The sequence below is a fragment of the Monodelphis domestica genome, chromosome 6 (genome assembly GCF_027887165.1).
Source record: "Monodelphis domestica isolate mMonDom1 chromosome 6, mMonDom1.pri, whole genome shotgun sequence".
NCBI lineage: Eukaryota > Metazoa > Chordata > Mammalia > Didelphimorphia > Didelphidae > Monodelphis > Monodelphis domestica.
The window spans coordinates 88,164,742-88,185,164 of NC_077232.1; the positions used below are offsets into that span (position 1 = coordinate 88,164,742).

The window sequence follows — 20,423 nt, forward strand, 5'->3', positions numbered from 1 at the left end:
CAGGGCTACAAAAAGAACAGGAGACTTGTGATTCTGAGGCAAATCAGATCCCAAATCCTGTGGCTAGCAGAAGGCTCATGTTCTTGGTTTCTCTAGGTTTCTCTTGGTTTCTCTTGGTTTCTCCCACAGAGCTCAGCTGTGGGAAATCCAATTTAGATCCTACCTGAGTAGAAAAGCTTCTGGTACAATGTAAATGGAAAGAAATGGCATGACAGAGTAATAATAACAGTTGAATGATGTGAGATTATAAAGGCCGAACTGAGAGTCTTTTTTTTTATCCCCATTGAGTAAGTATTAGAGACATGATGAGGCTCAGGAATATGATGGGGTCTGGAATTTAGAGAATGTCTTATTGAATTAGTTTGGGGAAAAGGTAGTGGCATCATGACTGTTATTTTTTTTTTTTAAAGGCATAATCTCCAAATATCTCAGCATCAGGCTTACCTTCTTACCTTGCCCTCTTCTATCATTACAAAAGTACCTCCCCAAAGTCCTCTGGTAGTTTGTTATTTTTTGAGAATTCCCTATTCAGAGATACTTCTTTATTTCTGTTTTTTAGTATTTTTTAACAGAAGTTGATTTTTTTTGTAAAAAATAATCTTTTCACCTAAAAAAAGAGGCTTTTGTATCCTTGTATCTTTTCTGTCAAGTTGTCTAGGTACAGTTGGCTTAGATATTTAGATATTCAATAAACTATATAGTTGGCTTTAAAAAATAATTCCCTGTTCATCCAGATTTTATCTTATTTGTCCCTATTTCATCCTGATAAATTTGTAGGGAATAAAGCCATTAGCCCAGTGGGATTTGTCCTGGATTTAGCACTGTTTTATCTTATCCCAGGGGGAAAGCTCTGAATTTGTTAGGGCCAAAATGAAGAAATATCGGAATAAATTGCAGTGTAATGGAATGCTGGACTTGGAGTCAGAAGTCCCGAGTCAGAATCTTAGCTTAACCACTGTGCAACCTTAGACAACTCACTTCTTCTCTACAGGTTCCATCTATAAAAGGAGGAGGTTGAACTAGCTGATTTCTGAAGTATTATCCAGCTTTAAGACAGTGATTCCATGATTCTTTGCCCCCCTCATACTGATCCTGCTCTTGAGAGCAAAGGAAAAGAAGAAGGGAATTGAGTTTCAAACAAAGCAAGGTCTCTGTTGGTATCTTATATTTTTGTCTTTTCTATGACATTGTTTGAAGACAATGACTACTATGGGGCTCCCTGGTGCTCTCCTAAATGGTATCAATAAATACCTAAATTTTAATTTATGGGTTAGTTTGCTATCTTGAAACAAAATGGAGATTGATATCAATGGAGGTGAACAACTGCTACACTTGGTTAAAGAACTTTGCTTGATATTCTAAGCCTGATGATTTGGTTTTCTAGATATCGAGACCACATCCCACCTTTCTTCTTGCCTTCCCCACCACTTCTGTCCTTCCATGTGGTATTATGTATTATAGATATCTGAACATATTTCATATCCCTCTACTGGCCTCTAAATTCTATGAGGGCAAACTTCTAGGTTCGCTGAACCTCTCCTAGTATTTGGTGTTCTTGGTCAATATCCTCTGAAAGTTCAGTACTAGTGTTAGAGCCAAACTTCTGCATCTTTGACTATTCAGCTCAGTCTAATCATTCTCTTTCTCATGAAAAAGTCACAGACATGGAAGCCAATACAGTATAAAATGGCATCCCAAGGCCAGAGGTTCCAGTCAAAAGACTTGTAACCGAGATTACAAAGGCTTATTCAGTTTCTCTTACAGAGGTTGTCTGTTTCATTGATCTGATATGCCCTCCTTCATTGGCATCTGCTCTTTTGATCAGACTTATTCTTGTGCTTTGGTGGGTAGATGGCGCAGTGGATAGAGCACCAGGACTGAAGTCAAGAAGATCTGAGTTCAAATCTAGCCTCAGTCACTTACTAGCTATGTGAGCCTTGGGTAGGTAAGCTATTAACTTCTGTCTACCTCAGTTTCTTCAAGTGTAAAATGAAGATAACAATAGCAACTACCTTTCAGAGTCATTGTATGGATAATAACTGTAAACCCTTAATATGGTGCCAGGCACGTAGATGTTATATAAATATTAGCAATAACAATAATCTAGTATAACATGGGAACTGACTACTTATGGTATTATGCATAATAATAAATATTTTTATTTGCCATATCCTACTTTCTTCCCTCTAGAGTAGCACTTTTTGTGCTCATCTCACATCTGGTTTAGATAAGGCCTCTCCACCAAAGACAGATGGTTTCAGTTGTGAATGACAGGTTCTTAAATGATTTATAATAATGCACTTGAATTATTACTTTCTGATTGGATTTAAAAAATAACTGCAAAGAGCCTGCTCTTAATTGAGAAACCCCATAGGAACAATCTGTTGTCTATGACTGGATTACTCTATAAAGCTAAACATAGCGTGATCAAAGATTCTGACTTTTGTTTACTTGTGCTTTTGGAAATTATATAACAATGTGTTTGTTTTGTTACCTTCTTGTATCACCTCAGGCTTGTGGTTATTAAAAATTCTGAGACTAAGTTCTAGGTAAGAACTCAATTTATGTGTCGGGCTAGCAATAGCCAATAAGTTAATTGGTCAATGATCTCTCTCCATGATCAAAGACAAAGACATTTAGCACTAAGTGCAATTTTGGAAGCTCACATCTTCTCAGGCTCTAAGAGATATGGACCTCTCCCCCCCTCCCCCCGCCCCTGCCAGAATCAGCTGTAAGTCATATCTGGACATTGGCACTTTCTCCAGTGGTATAGATTGCAGTCCTTCCATTCTCTTGCATCCTGTGCAATTCTCTATGTCCTCTAATAAATCCTTGTGCTTGGAGCTTTGCTATGGATCTCTGTACATTGCATGGACTTCAGTAGAGCACATGTATCACTACCAATTATTCCTTACTTTATATACATGACTGTCCTACATACTTTTCCAGGCTCCTTTAGGATCATAGGATCATAGATTTAGAACTGGAAAGGAGTTTGAGGCGATAACAGTAACACTGGCTCTGATTGAAACCATTGGTTATGCTTTCTCTCCTGAACAAATTTGTTGGCAATATACTATATCCTACTTACAACCATTGTGAACATTTCTATTGATCATTTGGCCCTAGGTGATGAATTCTCTGATTGTGTATTGCAGCTTCTGAAACAAAGAAAACCATGGAGTAATCCACAGTCCTCTAAGGGCTCCCTTCTATTTCTATACAGCATTGGAGAAAAGAAAGAAAGAAAGAAAGAAAGAAAGAAAGAAAGAAAGAAAGAAAGAAAGAAAGAAAGAAAGAAAGAAAGAAAGAAAGAAAGAAAGAAAGAAAGAAAGAAAGAAAGAAAGAAAGAAAGAAAGAAAGAAAGAAAGAAAGAAAGAAAGAAAGAAAGAAAGAAAGAAAGAAAGAAAGAAAGAAAGAAAGAAAGAAAGAAAGAAAGAACCACATATAGAGTTGTTTTATTTTTTAACTTTATACATTAATGTAACTGTTGACTGTAAGACTAAAATTAACTTACTATGGCTTTAGCAACTGAACATACTTTGATCCCTAAAGGGGTCAACTCCAGTTTGAGCACACTGCCCATGAACTTCTAGGAGTACCCTTCCCCTCCACTTTTTTTCTTAGTGAGTGTCCTTTAGTCTCCAGATAATAGCAGTGAAGCTGAACTGGTGGTGAGGGAAAAGAAATCCCTATGATTCTTACCATTTGTCATACTGAGTCAGAAGGCTGACCATCCTTGCCTTTATCTGGTAAATATTTGCTCTGGTTATCAAAATCTCTATATCAGATGCTGTTGACTTTGGCTCTGATTTTCTGGGTTTTAAGATCTCTTGGGGTTGGAACATTTTATGTTCTGTGTTTTAAGGTCTATTTCAGCTCTGACATTTCAAGATTCTATATGATCATAGGTAACCAGCTCCCATGTTTCAGATTTGTCTATATGCTCTGGGAATTTTGGGTTAGTGTCCTTTCACCTCCTGGTGACTGCAACAACTCTGAAATGGCAATGGAACAAAGCATTCCCTAATGCTGAGCCAGAAGACCAACCCAACAGTTTATCAAACAAATATTTGCCCTAAGTTTCAGATCCTGACAGCTCATAAAGCTGTGTTGTGAGAAAGTTGCAAAGAGCACTGGAGACATGTAGAGTCACATAGTGTTTAGCAAAGTGCCTAGCACATAGGATGCACTACTAGATGCTTGTTGACTGACATATTTTCTGGGAGTAAGGTTTAAGCTTTGCCACCAATGAGCTGTGATCTTGGGAAAGTTGACTCCTGTGAGCCTCAGTTTCCCCATTTACAAAATAGGAGGATTGAATTAGATCATCTCAAAGTTCCCTTTAAGCATGTAGATATTAGATTTGAAGGAAGTACCCATAGCCAGCAGTAGGAGAGAAATTAACTTATTTATCTTTGAGGGGTGATGGGAAAAACTGGCTATTAGTTTTCACTGTTTCTATTTGCTAATGAAGAACATTTTCAAGAATTATTAGAAGCAATCATTTATTGTGGTCACTGTTTCATATTAGTCTGAAAGGATGGCTGCTCTAAATGAGAGGGTCTAAAATTTTTCTTTTTAAAAAAGTAATTTTAATCAAGATGCAATAAGGAGGTAATTTTTTTTTACTAATGATTTGCCTGAAGTTGGCCAATTTTCTTATCTTGTGCTTTATTATGATTACCTTATAGTCATATCTTTTAAGGTCCATACTCCATCATTTATTAGCTATGTCATCTTGAAGACATCATTTAGCCTTTGTTCCATTATCTGCTAAAAACAACTCATATTTTGTGAGCAGCTAGGTGGCTTGAGAGCCAGGCCCAGAAATGGGAGGTCTTCGGTTCAAATTTGAACTCAGACACTTCCTTGCTATATGACCCCGGGCAAGTCACTTAACCCCAATTGCCTAGCCCTTACAACTCTTCTGCCTTAGGACCAATGCATAGTACTGGTTCTAAGATAGAAGGTAAAGTTTTGTTGTTGTTGTTTTTAATAACTCATTTATATAGAGCTGTGTAAGGGAATGAAGCTTTTGACTTAGAATGTTCTTTATAATTAATACATGTCTACTGTTACCTATGCCAAACCCCCAGTAGCAGGGACATTAGGCAGGTCTAGAACTGGAAGACTTGGATTCAAGTTCTGCCTCTGACAGGCTGTATGACTCTGAATAAGTCATTTTAATTTCTTAGTGAAATTAGATCTCAGACAGCTCCTAGGACTATAAATTGCAGAGAAAATGCTGATCTGTACTGGTAGAATTTCCGCATCAGGGAGTTCCCTATATCAATTAAATCATAGGTCCAGTCCTTATCTCAATCCCAATCTCCTATAAAAGACTTGGAAAACAGAACAAAGAGCATAGTTATCAAATCTATATAAAACACAGCTGGGAGGAATATTTAGCACAGATGGCAGAATCAAAAGATTTCAACATAACTGCTCATGGGTAGAATGAGCATAATAAAAATGACCATCCTACCCAAACTTATTTACTTATTTAATGCCATACCCATTGAACTACCAAAAAACATTTTTACTGAATTAGAAAAAAAAACCATAACAAAGTTCATTTGGAAGAACAAAAGATCAAGGATATCCAGGGAAATCATGAAAAAAAAATGTGAAGGAAGGGGGCCGAGCAGTACCAGATCTTAAATTGTACTATAAAGCAGTGGTCATCAAAACAATTTGGTACTGGCTAAGAGACAGAAAGGAGGATTAGTGGAATAGACTGGGGGCAAGTAACTTCAGCAAGACAGTTTATGATAAACCCAAAGATCCCAGCTTTTGGGACAAAAACCCACTATTCGATAAAAACTGCTGGGAAAATTGGAAGGCAAAGTGGGAGAGATTAGCTTTGGATCAACACCTCACACCCTATACCAAGATAAATTCAAAATGGGTGAATGACTTGAACATAAAGAAGAAAACTATAAGTAAATTAGGCAAACACAGAATAGTATACATGTCAGACCTTTGGGAAGGGAAAGACTTTAAAACCAAGCAAGACTTAGAAAGAATCACAAAATGTAAATTAAATAATTTTGACTACATCAAATTAAAAAAAAATTTTGTACAAACAAAACCAACATAACTAAAATCAGAAGGGAAGCAACAAATTGGGAAACAATCTTCATAAAAACCTTTGACAAAGGTTTAATTACTCAAATTTACAAAGAGCTAAATCAATTGTATAAAAAATCAAGCCATTCTCCAATTGATAAATGGGCAAGGGACATGAATAGGCAGTTTTCAGATAAAGAAATCAAAACTATTAATAAGCACATGAAAAAGTGCTCTACATCTCTTATAAACAGAGAGATGCAAATCAAAACAACTCTGAGGTATCACCTCATACCTAGCAGATTGGCTAACATGACAGCAAAGGAAAGTAATGAATGCTGGAGGGGATGTGGCAAAGTAGGGACATTAATTCATTGCTGGTGGAGTTGTGAATTAATCCAACCATTCTGGAGGGTAATTTGGAACTATGCTCAAAGGTGCTAAAAGACTGTCTGCCCCTTTGATCCAGCCATAGCACTGCTGGGTTTGTACCCCAAAGAGATAATAAGGAAAAAAGATGTGTACAAGAATATTCATAGCTATGCTATTTGTGGTGGCAAAAAACTGGAAAATGAGGGGATGCCCTTTAATTGGGGAATGGCTGAACAAATTGTGATATATGTTGGTGATGGAATACTATTGTGCTCAAAGGAATAATAAAGTGGAGGAATTCCATGGAGACTGGAACAACCTCCAGGAAGTGATGCAGAGCGAAAGGAGCAGAACCAGGAGAACATTATATACAGAGACTGATACACTGTGGTACATCGAATGTAATGGACTTCTCCATTAGTGGCAGTGCAGTGATCCTGAACAACCTGGAGTGATCTATGAGAAAGAACACTATCCACATTCAGAGGAAAAACTGTGGGAGTAGAAACACAGAAGAAAAACAACTGCTTGATTACATGGGTGGAGGGGGATATAATTGGGGATGTAGACCCTAAATGATTACACTAGTGCAAACATCAACAACATGGAAATAGGTTCTGATCAAGGACACATGTAAAACCCAGTGGAATTGCAGGTTGGCTATAGGAAGGGGTAGGGGAGGGGAGGGAAAGAATATGATTCTTGTAGCCAAGGAATAATATTCTAAATTGACTAATTAAATAAAAATTTCAAAAAATTTTAATTAAATTAAAAAAAAGATCTCAACATGCTAGATGCACTAGAACCATGTTAGTGAACCTATAGGGACTGCTTCCCTCCCCCTCTCCATGAACACCTGGGGACATTTCTTACTTCACCCACACCTCCACCCAACAGCTCAATGGGAGCATTTCCTCCCTTCTCTTTCTAGGGTAAAGCTGGGGAGGGGGGGTTCAAGGGTTGCAGTTTGGGTACTCAGTCTCTAAAAGGTTCACCATCACTGCACTAGGCTGTATCATGTCCTGCTTAGACCATCCAGGGGTACCATATTCAGGTCTCCAAGTGCCACACTTTAATAAGTCACACACTATCCATAGAAAGACAAGTAGGTTGGTGAAGGACCTCAAGATCAAAACATATGAGGAACAGGTGAAGGAAGTGGAGAGGCTTGGACATATTTCAGCAGATACCATGAAGAATAGGGCTTAGACTTGTTCTGTGGGGTACTAGAGGGTGAAATTGGGAAAAAAAGGGTAGAAATTACAGTGGGAAAATTTTAAACTTGATAAAAAGAAAAATTTCAAATTAGATCGCTTCAAAAGTATAATGGACTGGCTTATAAATTTGTAGGCTCCCACTAACTTGAAGATGATGATAATGATGATAACTTGTCTTTAGGCAGAAGCTTGAAGATAATTTGTTTGGACAAGATGTAGCAGGAAATTGTGTACAATTACAGGTTAGACTTGATGGCATTGGAGAGCCCTTCTGACTGAGATCCTAAGAAAACCTAGATTTCCAAGTAAAACTTGGAGTAGGAAGAAGCTCAGAGAAGATTTTGGCTTAATTTATATAAATGAATGACTACTCAATTCAATTTAACAGGCAAGCAAATTTGGTCCCAGGCTGAATGAAGAGTAATAGAGTATCTGGAATGGGGGAAGTTACAGTCCTTTTCTTCCCTGCTTTGCTCACGCCCCTCCTGGAGCCTCATGTCGAACTCAAAGCACTACATTTTAGGAAGGATGGATAGTGAAATCTGAAATATGTCCAGAGGTGAGTAAGGCAACTGGGGACCATGCCTTATAAATTTCAGTTGAAGGAACTGGTGATAATTATGTAGCCTGAAGAAGAGAAGGCTTGGGAGTATGGATAAGGACTTCATCATTATTTTCAAATATTCAAAAGGCTGGCATTGCTCTGCTTGGTTTCAGAGGACTAAAGCAGTAGTAATGGATGGTATGTACAGAGAGGCAGATAACAATTAATTATTCAGACATAAAATGGACCACTTGGGGTAGAGGTAGGATGTTTCCCATCTTTCAAGATCTTCAGATGGAATTCTAGATGAACAATTGTTGAGGAGGCAGCAGAAAACACTTTTGAGATCTTCAGGATCCCTTCCAAGGATCCCCAAATCCCATTTGAGCTTTATGATTCTATTGAGCTCTCCCTGAGATGAATAGTCACTCAAAACTGAAATCTTAAGCAAACCTGTAATGAATCGATGTACCTTCTGAACATCTAGTACATTGGCAGTGATTCAACCTACCCATTCTGTTGTATCAGATTGTGCTCTTTCATCTTCCTTATGTGTTTTTTCCATTTCTATATACTCAGACTCTTCTCCTTCTTCCTGAACAGTTCTTTCTGGATCTAGGGGTTGGAAGGGGTGTAATTAATTCAATGTATAACTATTATTATTTGACTAGCCATTTTAGTATCAAGTATTTGATATCCTAGTGGGGTAGAGAAAGAAAACAGGATGAATCTAAGCAGTCAAAAAACATCCTAGATCTTGAGTTACCTTTACATGATAATAATTGATAATTCTAAATTGAAATTTAGAAATTAGGAGTAAGAGTATTAGTGACTAGCGTGAAATAAGATGTATCTGTTAAAACTGAAGAAGTGATTTCTTATAGTGGACACAGTACTAGACCTGAAGTCAAAATTCAAGGCTGATTATTGCCTTAGACTTTTACTGTCTTTGTGACCCTGGACAAGTCATTTAGCCTTTGTGCATCAGTTTCTTTTTCTGAAAAATGAGGGAGTTGGACTCAATCATCTCTGAGGTCCCTTCAAGTTTTAAATCCATTATCCTACATACTACTACTACTACTACTACTACTACTACTATTGCTATTGCTGCTGCTGCTGCTACCACCACCTTTCTCACTGATAATACACCTTATAATTTACATAACTCTGCTATTCTTCAAATCAATAAGTAGGATGAGTTTTTTTTCCCATTTTTCATATAGCACCCATAACATGGAAGTGGCCCCAAACTCTGGACTGGCTCATTTCCCCAACATTACTCTCACACTTGCAGGTCTGGATTTCCCAGAGCAGAACCACCACTGTATTGCTACAACTAATGCTTTCTCCGGGCATTAGGGGTAACCTTGTTGTAAGATGATAAACATTCCTGGTACTCATCACTGTAGCTCAAGGTCCCTCAGTGGTGTACTTGCCAGTTACATGAAATCGATCGCCATGATACCATTGGCTCAAACAAAATATTCATTAAAAATAATGCATGAGCAATAATAATTTTGACAGCAAAGTTACCCAATGGAAGACTAATGTAAGAATAATCACAGTCTGCCATGTCCCTGGTTCGTGCCCTCTCATCAAGGCATGTCCACTCTTGTCCAAGGGGGAGAATAGTTAACACACTTACAGAAGACCTAGTAGGGAGGCACACAAATGGGGAAACACACAAGCTTGGGGCAATTTAGCACTTTGGACTCCCAGCCTTGAAGTCCTCCGGCTCTTAAAAAATAAATTGTCCCACATTTCTGTTACTCCCTCCATTCTAGTCCTCACCACTCTCCAGGGGCAAATGTAAATCAGCTTTAGAGCTGATTAAGCAAAGATAAACTCTTAATTAATTCATAACTGCCCTTAAGGGTGTTGAAAAAGTATTTGACTTGGAGTTCCCTTAAGCCAAAGATTCCATCAGGCTGACTTTCTGGGCAGTGCAGACAAGCCCAGCTAGCTCTTCACTCAGCAGAATTCTAGTCTTCCTATCAGGTCTAGTCTCTTCTAAAAGTAAAATGGATGCAAAATCTCACTTTTTCTTCTCTTTTTCTCTCTCTCACACCAGAGAGGGGAGTAGAGGCGCCAAGTACCTCTGGGAGATTTTCATCTCTTAAACAGTGGATGGTGCTGGAGGGCAATAAGCTTAAAGAGCCACAGAATTCAGTTGCCTTTTGATGAGGCTCCCCCAAATGCTAAAGCCTTTCTCCAGCCAATCGGCTAAGAAATGCTTCTCTTAAAAAAAAAAAAAGGCTTCTAAGCTCTCTAGACTGTTTACTATCCTGTAATGAACCTGGCCCAGAGTAAACACTTGAGGTTTATTATGTTCTTCAGCATCCGGTTAAGTGGTTGTGGGTTAAAAAAAAAAAGTGTATGTCACCCAACTCCATCAGTTCTAGAGGAGAGGAACATGGTCAGGCCTGGTCAGTGACCAATTAGCAGAGAAGCAGCTTTGTGTGGGACAGACAGATTGTTTCTGAAGGGACCAAAGACAACAGCAAACACTTGAAGTTCTTTGACTCATTTTGGTTGATAATTATAGTGATGGTATTCTGAACTCCAAATACTAAGGGTTAATTTCTTGACTAAAAACCATGCAGTGTCAGAATTGGAAGGGGCCTCAAGAGTCCGTTTATCCACTACATATCTGAAAGCCAAATCTTTTCTCCAACAACCCGAAAATGAGTCAACTAGTTTCACACAATGTGAAAACCTCCCAGGTCAGGGAAAGGAGGCTCATTCCATTTTTAGACATCTCTGATGGTTACAAAAGACTTTCTAATGCAGAACTGAGAAAGCTGTCTCCCTACAAGTCATCCCTGTTATTTCTAGTTCTGACTTCTAGGGGCTAGTAGAAAAAAAATGAATGCCTCACCTTCCTGATAGACTTCAGGAAACTGACCCCAGTGTTCATACATATCCCCTTCCTCAAGCACTCAGATTCTCCTCAACTCTAGAATGTTCAGGTTAGTTAGATGGGCCTTTGAGTTAACCTAGTCCATCTGTAATCCAATAGTGCTTCCTTTACCCTTTGGGATAGCCAAGATCCTTTCAGGGGGTCTCTGAGGTCAAAACAATTTCCATAATAATACAAAAACTTTTTTTTTTTTTGCTAAAACTCTTACCTTCTATCTTAGAATTAATACTATGTATTGACTCTAAGGCAGAAGAACATTAAGGGCTCCCATGTTGGTGAACCTATGACACTCCTGCCAGAGTGTGCTGAAAAGGGCTATTCCTTTCCTCCTCTCTACACATGCCTGAGGACATTTCTCACATCACCAGCTCCTCTTGCTCAGCCACCCAATGGGAGTGCTGTCTGGGGTAAGGTAGGGGGTAGGACTCACATGTAGTATGATGGTTACAATTTGGACACTTGGTTTCTAAGGTCTCTGAAAGGTTCACTATCACTGGGCTAGGCAATAGAATTAAAATGACTTACCCAGGGTCACACAGCTAGAAAGTGTCTGAGGCCAGATTTTAAATCAGGATCCCCCATCTCTAGGCTTGGCTCTCTATCCATTAAGTCACTTAGCTACCCTGCTAGAATTTTATTTGATTATTTAAATACTCCTCCCCCTTCCAATCATTTATGTGTATAAGATCAGAATTTTTTCATATACCTCAACCAAAATAATTCATTGTAAGAATCTGAAAGCAGAAGTAGATATGAGAATCCAACTCTCTTCTATTAACTTAGACATTAAAGAGACTTGCAAAAATATGTAAAACAGTGCTCATCTCACTTTTTTTTTTGTTTTGGAAATTAGTTTTCATAAAGATATGTTATTTTTGTTAACATACAATGCATTTATTATTGTTATTTATAAATGAAGTAAGAAATAACTAAAAATTAGTTTCAATAATTGCTAATAAGGTAAATATTAATAGATACAACTAGGGGTATTCTGGTAAATGCTTAACAATTGGTTCTTTGCAATGGCATGGCACCCTTTTGAGTTTAATAGGGATTATAAGCATTTTCTCTATCTCTTTCTTAAGATTAAACAATTAGCAAAAACAAATCCAGTTTTGATTTTTAGTGTCAGATGATTTTTGAACTTTCAGTGTTCACGTTGAAAATTCAGCAATGAGCTCTTCCATGACGGTACAAGTTAGCTCCAACATACCCCTGGATAGAATGTACATAACAAAATGTCCTTTAGCTTAGCCATAATATTTAAGAATGTAAATGGGACTTGAGAGCAAAACATTTAAGACTTGCTGATTTAGTCTTCCCCCTCCCCATTTTATAGATAAAATACCACCCTTAACTTCTCCTAAAGGAAAAAATCTATATCTATATCTATATCTATATGTACATTTTATATGTAACTCTTACCTTCTGTTTTAGAATTGATACCAATTATCAGTTCTAAAGCAGAAGAGTAGTAAAAGCTAGACAACTGGAGTTAGATGACTTTGCCCTGGGTCACACAAATAGGAAGTAGCTGAGGCTATTGTAGGTTTTTACTATATATTTGAGGAGCAATGGTTCTTGCCTTCTCCATGAGTAAAGAGAAAGGAGAAAGGGAGAGAATTTGCAACTCAACATTTAATGCTAGGAATGTTATATTGATGTTAAATGTTAACATTTGTGTCAAAATAAATAACTAAATTATCAAAAGAAAAAAAGGCAATGAGATGGTGGATTTAAGGGGTAACTGTTATTCTTGGAGGAGTCTGTGAGGGGATGGAGAATTGAATTGTCTTTTTGGAGAGACCTTTAACTATGATGGGTGGACAGAGAAAAAGGACTAAGAGATATTATTTCTTAAGAACTGAGTGTAGCACTTATTTTGTAAAGCAACATTTTCCAGAGAAAGAACTGTGGAATTAGAAATGCAGAAGAAAAACATAGGATTGATCACATGGTTCAGTGGGGATGTGATTGTGGTTTTGGTGTTAAAAGATCACTCTACTGCAAATAGGAATAACATGGAAATGGGTTTTGAACAATGATACATGTATAACCTTATGGAACTGCTCGTCTGCCCCAGGAGGCAAGAGGGAAGAAGGGGATTGGAAATCATGAATCATGTAATCATGGAACAATATTCTAAATTAAAAAATTAAAAAATAAAGCAACATTCATAGAATTCTTGAGAAGAGACCTCCATGGTGAGACCTTCTCTAGAATGGAAGAATAGTTGTAGGGATACGTCTTTGGCTGTGATCTTCTTAAAGTCAATATATTGCAAAAGAAAAATGTTTATTACCCTGTAAATAGAGAGTATACAGCAGAATTCTTAATGTTTATTTAAGCCAAGAAGATTTAGGTCTTGATATATATAGATATAAACCAAAGCTATTGGAAGAATAGATTTGTCAAATTTACTAAATAAGAAAAATTTAATAAAGTGGAATGGGGGCTTTGAAAATCTATGCTGTAAATCTAGTTGTGTTATTGCTATTCTAGCAATTAATAAGAAAATATCAAAACATATCTCTTGATTGTCTTGGAACCTGCAATGAGAACAAATAAGGAAAGTGAACTAGTAGCAGATAAAAGGAGAGCTGGTTGTTCCACTCAAACTACATGACAGCTCTGAACCCTACAAAACCTACAAATAGGGAGACTGAGGACCAGGGTGGTCCTTAAGTGACTTACTCAAGGTCACATAGCTTAGCCTTAATCCAAAGCCTTCTGACTTCCCATCCATTCCCCTTTCCTTATTAAATGAGTATAATTTTGTCATTTGCCACTTTTTAAGTTTGTACAAATCTAGATGCTGTGCTAAAGACAGGACCAGGACTGAGTGTAAGGATCTTAAGATCTCCTCGATAGGCTTCGCCTAAAAAACAAAGAAGGACTTAGAAGGTTCTGTGAGGGATGCCTTGTCATAATTACCCAAACCCCTTGATATTCTCTGTGTCCAAGCCCTTGGGCAGCTTAGAGCCTGGCCCAGAACATAAGACTTCCCTGAGAGCACACATTAAATATGACCACATAAATACAACAGATAAAGAAGGCCATCTAGGAAATCATACCTATAGAGGCACAACAGTCTATCATGAAGAAATTTTATCTGTCTCCCTTCCCCTTTTCCACAATAGAATGAGTCAGCTATAAATGCTAGCTAAAAAGCTTTCTTATGTCCAAAGTGGCTTCCCCAAAGCTTCCAAAACTAGACAAAAAAACCTGTGCCCCAGAGCTCCTGTCTACACCTGCTACCTTCCCACCCCTACCTCTTCCTGATTAGGACACAAAGCCAGAGGACTGGAAGTATACATTTGTGTCTTGAAAACTGGTCTCATTGAATTGAGATTTTATACATTTAGTCCAAAGAAAAGTTGTTTGGAGGATGAACTACCAAATAATTTTTAAAATCTTGAATCCTCATCAATCAAAGTAAAAGCTATTCAAATTACTACCTAACTGGGAGTTCCTTTTCTTATTCCTCGGTTAGCATCTCTAACAACACCTAGCAGGAGATGAATAAACATTTTTGAGGGACAACTAGGTGGTACAATGGATAGAGAACCAGGCTTGGAGATAGGAGGTCCTGGGTTCAAATCTGACCTTAGACACTTCCCAGCTATGTGACCCTGGACACGTCACTAAACCCCCATTGCATAGCATTTATCACTCTTCTGCCTTGGAACCAATACACAATTAATTATAAGACAGAAGGTAAGGGTTTAAAAAATGTGTTGAGCTAATGATGATAGAAGCAGGATGGTGTACTCATATCAAACTAATTTTGGAGGAAGGAATATCTCATTTAGAGTCTAGCAACTGACATGCACTGGCTGTGTGACCTTAAGAAAGTCACTTAAAATATTAAAAGTCTAGGTAATTCTTTCAGACCACAGATGATCTTGACATCCATTGTTAAGAGTTTCCTCACTGAGGCATTATCTAGATCCATGAAATCAGAGGTTAAGTCCTATCCCTAATGATGATATAAAAAGAGGAAGATAAAATATAATTACATGCAGATTAGGTTACATAAAGAAAATTGTATTTAATGGAATAGTTATTAATATTGATATTATCACAAGTTGTTAGTAGTAATTACTACTGATAAGCAATAATAATAATAATAATAACAACAACAACAACAATAGTGTTTGATAAGAGGCATAGAAAACAGAACACTATATGTGAGGTCAAGAAAATGAGTTCAAATTCAGTTTCAGACATTTTCAAGCTATATGACTTTGGGTAAGTCACTTCAAAAATGCCTGCCTTGGTTTTCTTAGCTGTAAAATTGATATAATACTAGTACCTGACTCCCAAGGATTGTTGTGAAGGTCTTGGCCTACCTGACACATAATAGGTAATTAATAACCCCCCCCCCCAAATCTCTTACATTTTGAGAACACTTGAAACAACTCTTACCAATTCTTCTTGAGTTCTTTCGTTTCTTGCAAGTATAGCTCAAGTAGACACTTGCTGTTAGGAGAAGAAAGATGGCCAAAGCCCACCAGGGCCATTGTTCTTTTGATTCTTTTGATTTTTCTGATTCTTTATTCTTTCCTATAAAGAATACAGGTGAAGGACATCTATTTGTGTTTCTTTAGAGCACTTAAAACATCAAATGATTTAGTTATATCACTTTGAGATGCTAACTCTACTGATTCCTAGAAGCATATAACCAATGATTTTTCATTCATTCAATAATTTATGAATCTGTGAATTTTAATCATTATTCATTGGGATTCCAAAGGAAATGTAAAATGCAGAACCCAGAAAATTCTCTCTATTCCAGACCCTTAAATAGAAATTAACATAATATATGAAAAATAAGTTTTAGTAAGTTTATTTGGTGTTATATAGTTTTTATGGTGGTGGTGATGGGGTGTGTGTGTGTGTGTGTGTGTGTGTGTGTGTGTGTGTGTACACAACAGGAACTGAGGGAAGAGTACAAGCAAAAGAAAAATTTAAGATACACTCTTGCCAAGAGGTATCACTACATATTGAATTGAAAACCTGCCTTCAAATCAGGAAACCCTCTGCTCAAATCCTGTCTCTAATGCGCAGCTGTGTGGCCATGGATAAGTCTTTAACCTCTCTTAGACTCAGTTTCCTCTTAGGTAAAATGGGTGTAAAAAATAACATTAAACCCACATGGTTATTGGGAGAATATTTGCAGGTAAAACCCTTCAGGAGTATGCTAGAGCCAACTCAAAATGGGGCTTGATCATTGCTGACTTAAATTTTCAGGGTAATTGTTTATATCTCAGAATTCAGCAAAGATATAAATCAGAGCTTGATTTATTATTTTGCTGATTGTCTAGACTTAAGAAAGTGGTGGAGAAAATGTTGATAATGTTGATTAAACTTAAAAGTATGTCATGGGTACATTTTTTCCCTCCCGAGATCTGGTTGTTAAATGTCTACCAACATACCTCTGAATAAAATCCTATATAAATACTAGATATTATAATCACATTAGATTGAGCTATATATAGAAGGGAATCTTAGAGATCATCTAGTCCAACTCCTTATTTTAAAAAGAAGGAAATATATTTGAAGTTCTGAATAGTGTCTATAACAGGAAGAATAGCAGATTTGAAGTCCGGGGTCCTGAGTTTGAGTCCCAGCTATCTGCTGTTTACTAGCTGTGTGACATTGGGCAAATTAGTCACCTTTTCTGGATCTCCATTTTCTTGGCCTAGAAACTAAGGAGGTTGGAGTAAAGGATCTCAAAAGCTTCTTCCACTCTCAAATCTTATGAACGCTAGCATTTTTATTCTTGGAAAAAATATCTGGCAAACTGATAGCCTTCCCACCATCTCTTTTGCTATTTACAGCAAAATGGACAGTGTGTAGAGTGGGTCCAATGATACAATGCAGTCAGAGGACCTGTGTTTAAATTCTACCCCTGTTGCTTTCTGTATGAACTTGGGGAAGTAACTTAACCTCCTTGGTCCCACTGTGTTCTCCTGTGAAAAGAAGGCATTGGACGAGATCTCTAAGCTCTATAATCTTAGGGAAAGGTTAAGAAAAACTAGGAGAGGAAATTGTCTCCCGTGCCTTACCTTTCACAGTAAGAAATGTTCCATTTCCTTTTCCTTGCACCCATGTAGGTTTTTCAATGGTTATTTCACAGAAATAATGTCCAGAATAATTTGTATTCAATTTTTCCAGTTTCAGATTTTCCTTCCTGATTTCTGGGGTGAGGTTGGTCTCCGTTTTATATACCGTACTATTAATGACAGTTGGTATCTGATAGGTACCATTGACTTTTATCCATTCTACTCGAAGCTGTGTCACATTAGGACTCACAATCCAGGAACAGGTTATTTCAACAAACCCTCCTTCCACTCCACACAGCTTAGGAGGGCTTTGATTGACTGTCAAGTTATTCACGGATGCTATTGCTTTTAGCAAAAAAAAAAAAAAAGAACGAACACCATATTAACAGAGGAAGAGAACCCCCCAGAACATCAGACCTCCCAAGCCCCTTTTTTACCATCTCAGAAAACCGAGCAGTACATGGCAAAACCAGGAGGCTTTTCATCTTAGTTTCTTCAACTGGAAAATCAGGAAGGTAGAGTGGATCACCGACAATTTTGGATTTCAAAAGGGAAAAAAAATGTTTACAGGCTCCTTTTACAAACGAACGAAACTTGTGGCCCAGAGAGCTGGTGCCATGTTCAAGAATGCAGAGCTAGCAGATAGCAGATCCAGTATTCAAGCCCAGTTTCTTCAACTGGAAATGAAGACACCAATAGCACCTATCTCCCAAGGGGTGTAGGGAGGATCAAATGAGATGGTATTTTTAAAGGGTTTGGCAAACAGTAGGTACTTACTAGATGCCGGTGTCCTTCCTTTCTTGCCTGTCCAACAGAAACTTGAAAATGAGGAAGGAGATTCTGGCTCCTATGCTTGCCCAAATTTTAGTAGCTTGTCCCTCTCTTTTTACTCACGAAATTGTTCTTGTCAAAACATTTGATCCTCGGAGCCAGTTCTTAAGATGAAATGAAACTCCAGGACTTTATTTAGTAGAATTTGCTGACTAAATTTTAGGAGTCAATAATATTTACCCTTTTAGCAGTCTTTAAAGGATAATGCTTTAATGGTCATTTCCAAGAGAAAAATGGAGGCCTGGAAAAATCCTAGGAGCCCACCTTCCAGATATTGATTATCTTCATTCAAGATTCACCAGTCAAGCTTACTAGGTCCTATCCCGGTGTGTTACATTGGAAGGCAGCGTGGTATCATGGAAAGAGCCTAGGACAGGGAGCCACAAGATACAATTTGAATCTAAGGCTCTCACTGACAGGCTGTGTGACTTTGGGCAAATCACTTAAATTTCTTGGGCCTCAGTTTCCTTATCTGTAAAATAAAGGAGATGGAGTAGATGGTTTCTGCATCTATGATCCTAGGATAGGCTTTTGATATATTCTCTAGATTGCAGACTTAGAAATGGTTATAAAACCGTAGGCAGAAATTTAGAATCTAGGTGCACCTAGAGGTAAGGGAGGCAGCATGGTCTAACGAAGAGGGTTCTAGATTTGGAAGTTAGGAAACCTGGTTTTGAGATTTGGTTTTGCCACATATTACCTTTGTGACCTTGGGAAAGTCACATAACTTCTCCAGACTTCAGTTTCATTATCCTTAATGACAGAATAGGGCTAGATGACTTATTAGATCTCTTTCTACCTCCCAGGCTTGTTGTAAAGGGCAAATGAGATCATATTCATAAGGTGCTGAGGCCAGCACTTGATACATAGTAGGTGTTTAATATGTGCTTGCTTCTTTCTTATTTCTGAGCTTTGGTTTTCTTTATCTATAAAATGGGACCCATAATATCCACTGCACAGCATTTGTGAAGGAAGAAAGTATTCTATAAATATCGTTTAAAAAGAGTTTACCCCCTTAAGGTATAATTTAAGGTATGCCATGAATTCTAAGGACAAGATATTCTCATATTCATATGGGGGGATTAAAATGGTAATGCTATTGAGGGAGAGAGACAGACAGACAGACAGAGAGACAAAGGGAGGGAGGGAAGGAGGGAGGAGGAGGAAAAAGGGAAGGAGAAATCAAGGGAGAGAAAAGAAGGGAGGAAAGGAAGCAAAGTGGGAGAAAGAAATGAGAGAGGGAGGAAAGGAAGAGAAAGAGGGAGGAATGGAAAATAAAGAGAGAGAAAGAAGAGAGAGCAAGGCAAAGAGACAGAAAAAGAGAGACAGAGGGAATTATGGGAGAGGTGCTCACCTAGGTATCCACAGGGAGTCAACAGAAGGATCAATTCCAGCACCCAGGCCATGGTCAGGCAGGCCCTTCCCCACCAGTTCCAACTTCAGTAATCCTCTCTGTGGGCCACTACATTATTCTTGACAGACATGACTAGTAGCTGCTTATTTCAGATGATTCTTTTGAGAAGACCCTGTCTGTGCTTGCCGCTGGGAAGAGGAAGACAGAAGGCGGGGTGTTTGTAATCTGACTGAGACCACATTACAGACAGGAACTTCAAACCCCAGAAACCATGAATGCTGCTGGTGACAAATGCCCAGGCACCAGGGGCTCCATCAACCTCATCGTATGGAAAAGTGCATCCATCCCCTTTGGGGGCAGGGCAGAACTAAGTCCAGGGAACAAACTACACATTGTGCTATTTAAAATAGTCACTATAATGGCCATTTCTTTTTAAATTTAGAATATTTTCCAATGGTTACATGATTCATGATTTCCCCCCTCACAAATCTGACAAGCAGATCCACTGAGTTATCACGTATCATTGTTCAAAGCCTATTTCCATGTTATACATATTTGCAGTAGAGCGATTCTTTAACATCAAAACCCTTAATCACGTCCCTATCTCCCTATGTGGTTGATCATGTATTTTTTCTAATGCATTTCCATTCCCACAGTTCTTTCTCTGGATGTGGATAGCAAATAATGGTCATTTCCGATGGTTTACAAAGTTCTTTCATCACAAGCAGTTTTGAGTATGAAGGTCACACAATCTCTTTTTCAGATGAGGAAACTGAGGACAAGTAAGGAAAATGGACTTATCTGATATCATGCAACAACTTCAGGGTAAAGCAAGGAATTATCTGCCTTCCCACAGTAGCATTCTTTCTATCATATGACATAACCTTACTTTGCTGCTGGTAGATTTCAGTTTAACTTGAAATGCTTTCTGTGTATATTTGAGCCAAAAATAGATGTCAAGGAAATCCTAGGTATGGTTGGCCTGTACCTCGCATTGTCCTTGTTGCTCCAGCTTTTGAGAGGTACTAACCTTCCTTCCAACTCA

At 38.0% G+C, this 20,423-nt stretch overlaps 1 protein-coding gene across 1 annotated transcript in view; it reads right to left on the reverse strand.

Annotated features, from left to right (window-relative positions):
• Window positions 1–20,134, reverse strand: part of LOC103098741 (uncharacterized) — a 28,251-nt gene extending 8,117 nt beyond the window's left edge. The window contains exons 1-4 of the mRNA XM_007496763.3: window positions 19,379–20,134; window positions 17,197–17,538; window positions 15,554–15,691; window positions 8,717–8,820 (exon numbers count right to left, since the gene is read on the reverse strand). Of these exons, the coding sequence (XP_007496825.1) occupies window positions 8,717–8,820; window positions 15,554–15,691; window positions 17,197–17,538; window positions 19,379–19,430 (636 nt within the window). The 5' untranslated portion in view covers window positions 19,431–20,134. The remainder of the gene's footprint in view (window positions 1–8,716; window positions 8,821–15,553; window positions 15,692–17,196; window positions 17,539–19,378) is intronic.
• Between the last annotated feature and the right edge of the window lie 289 nt (window positions 20,135–20,423).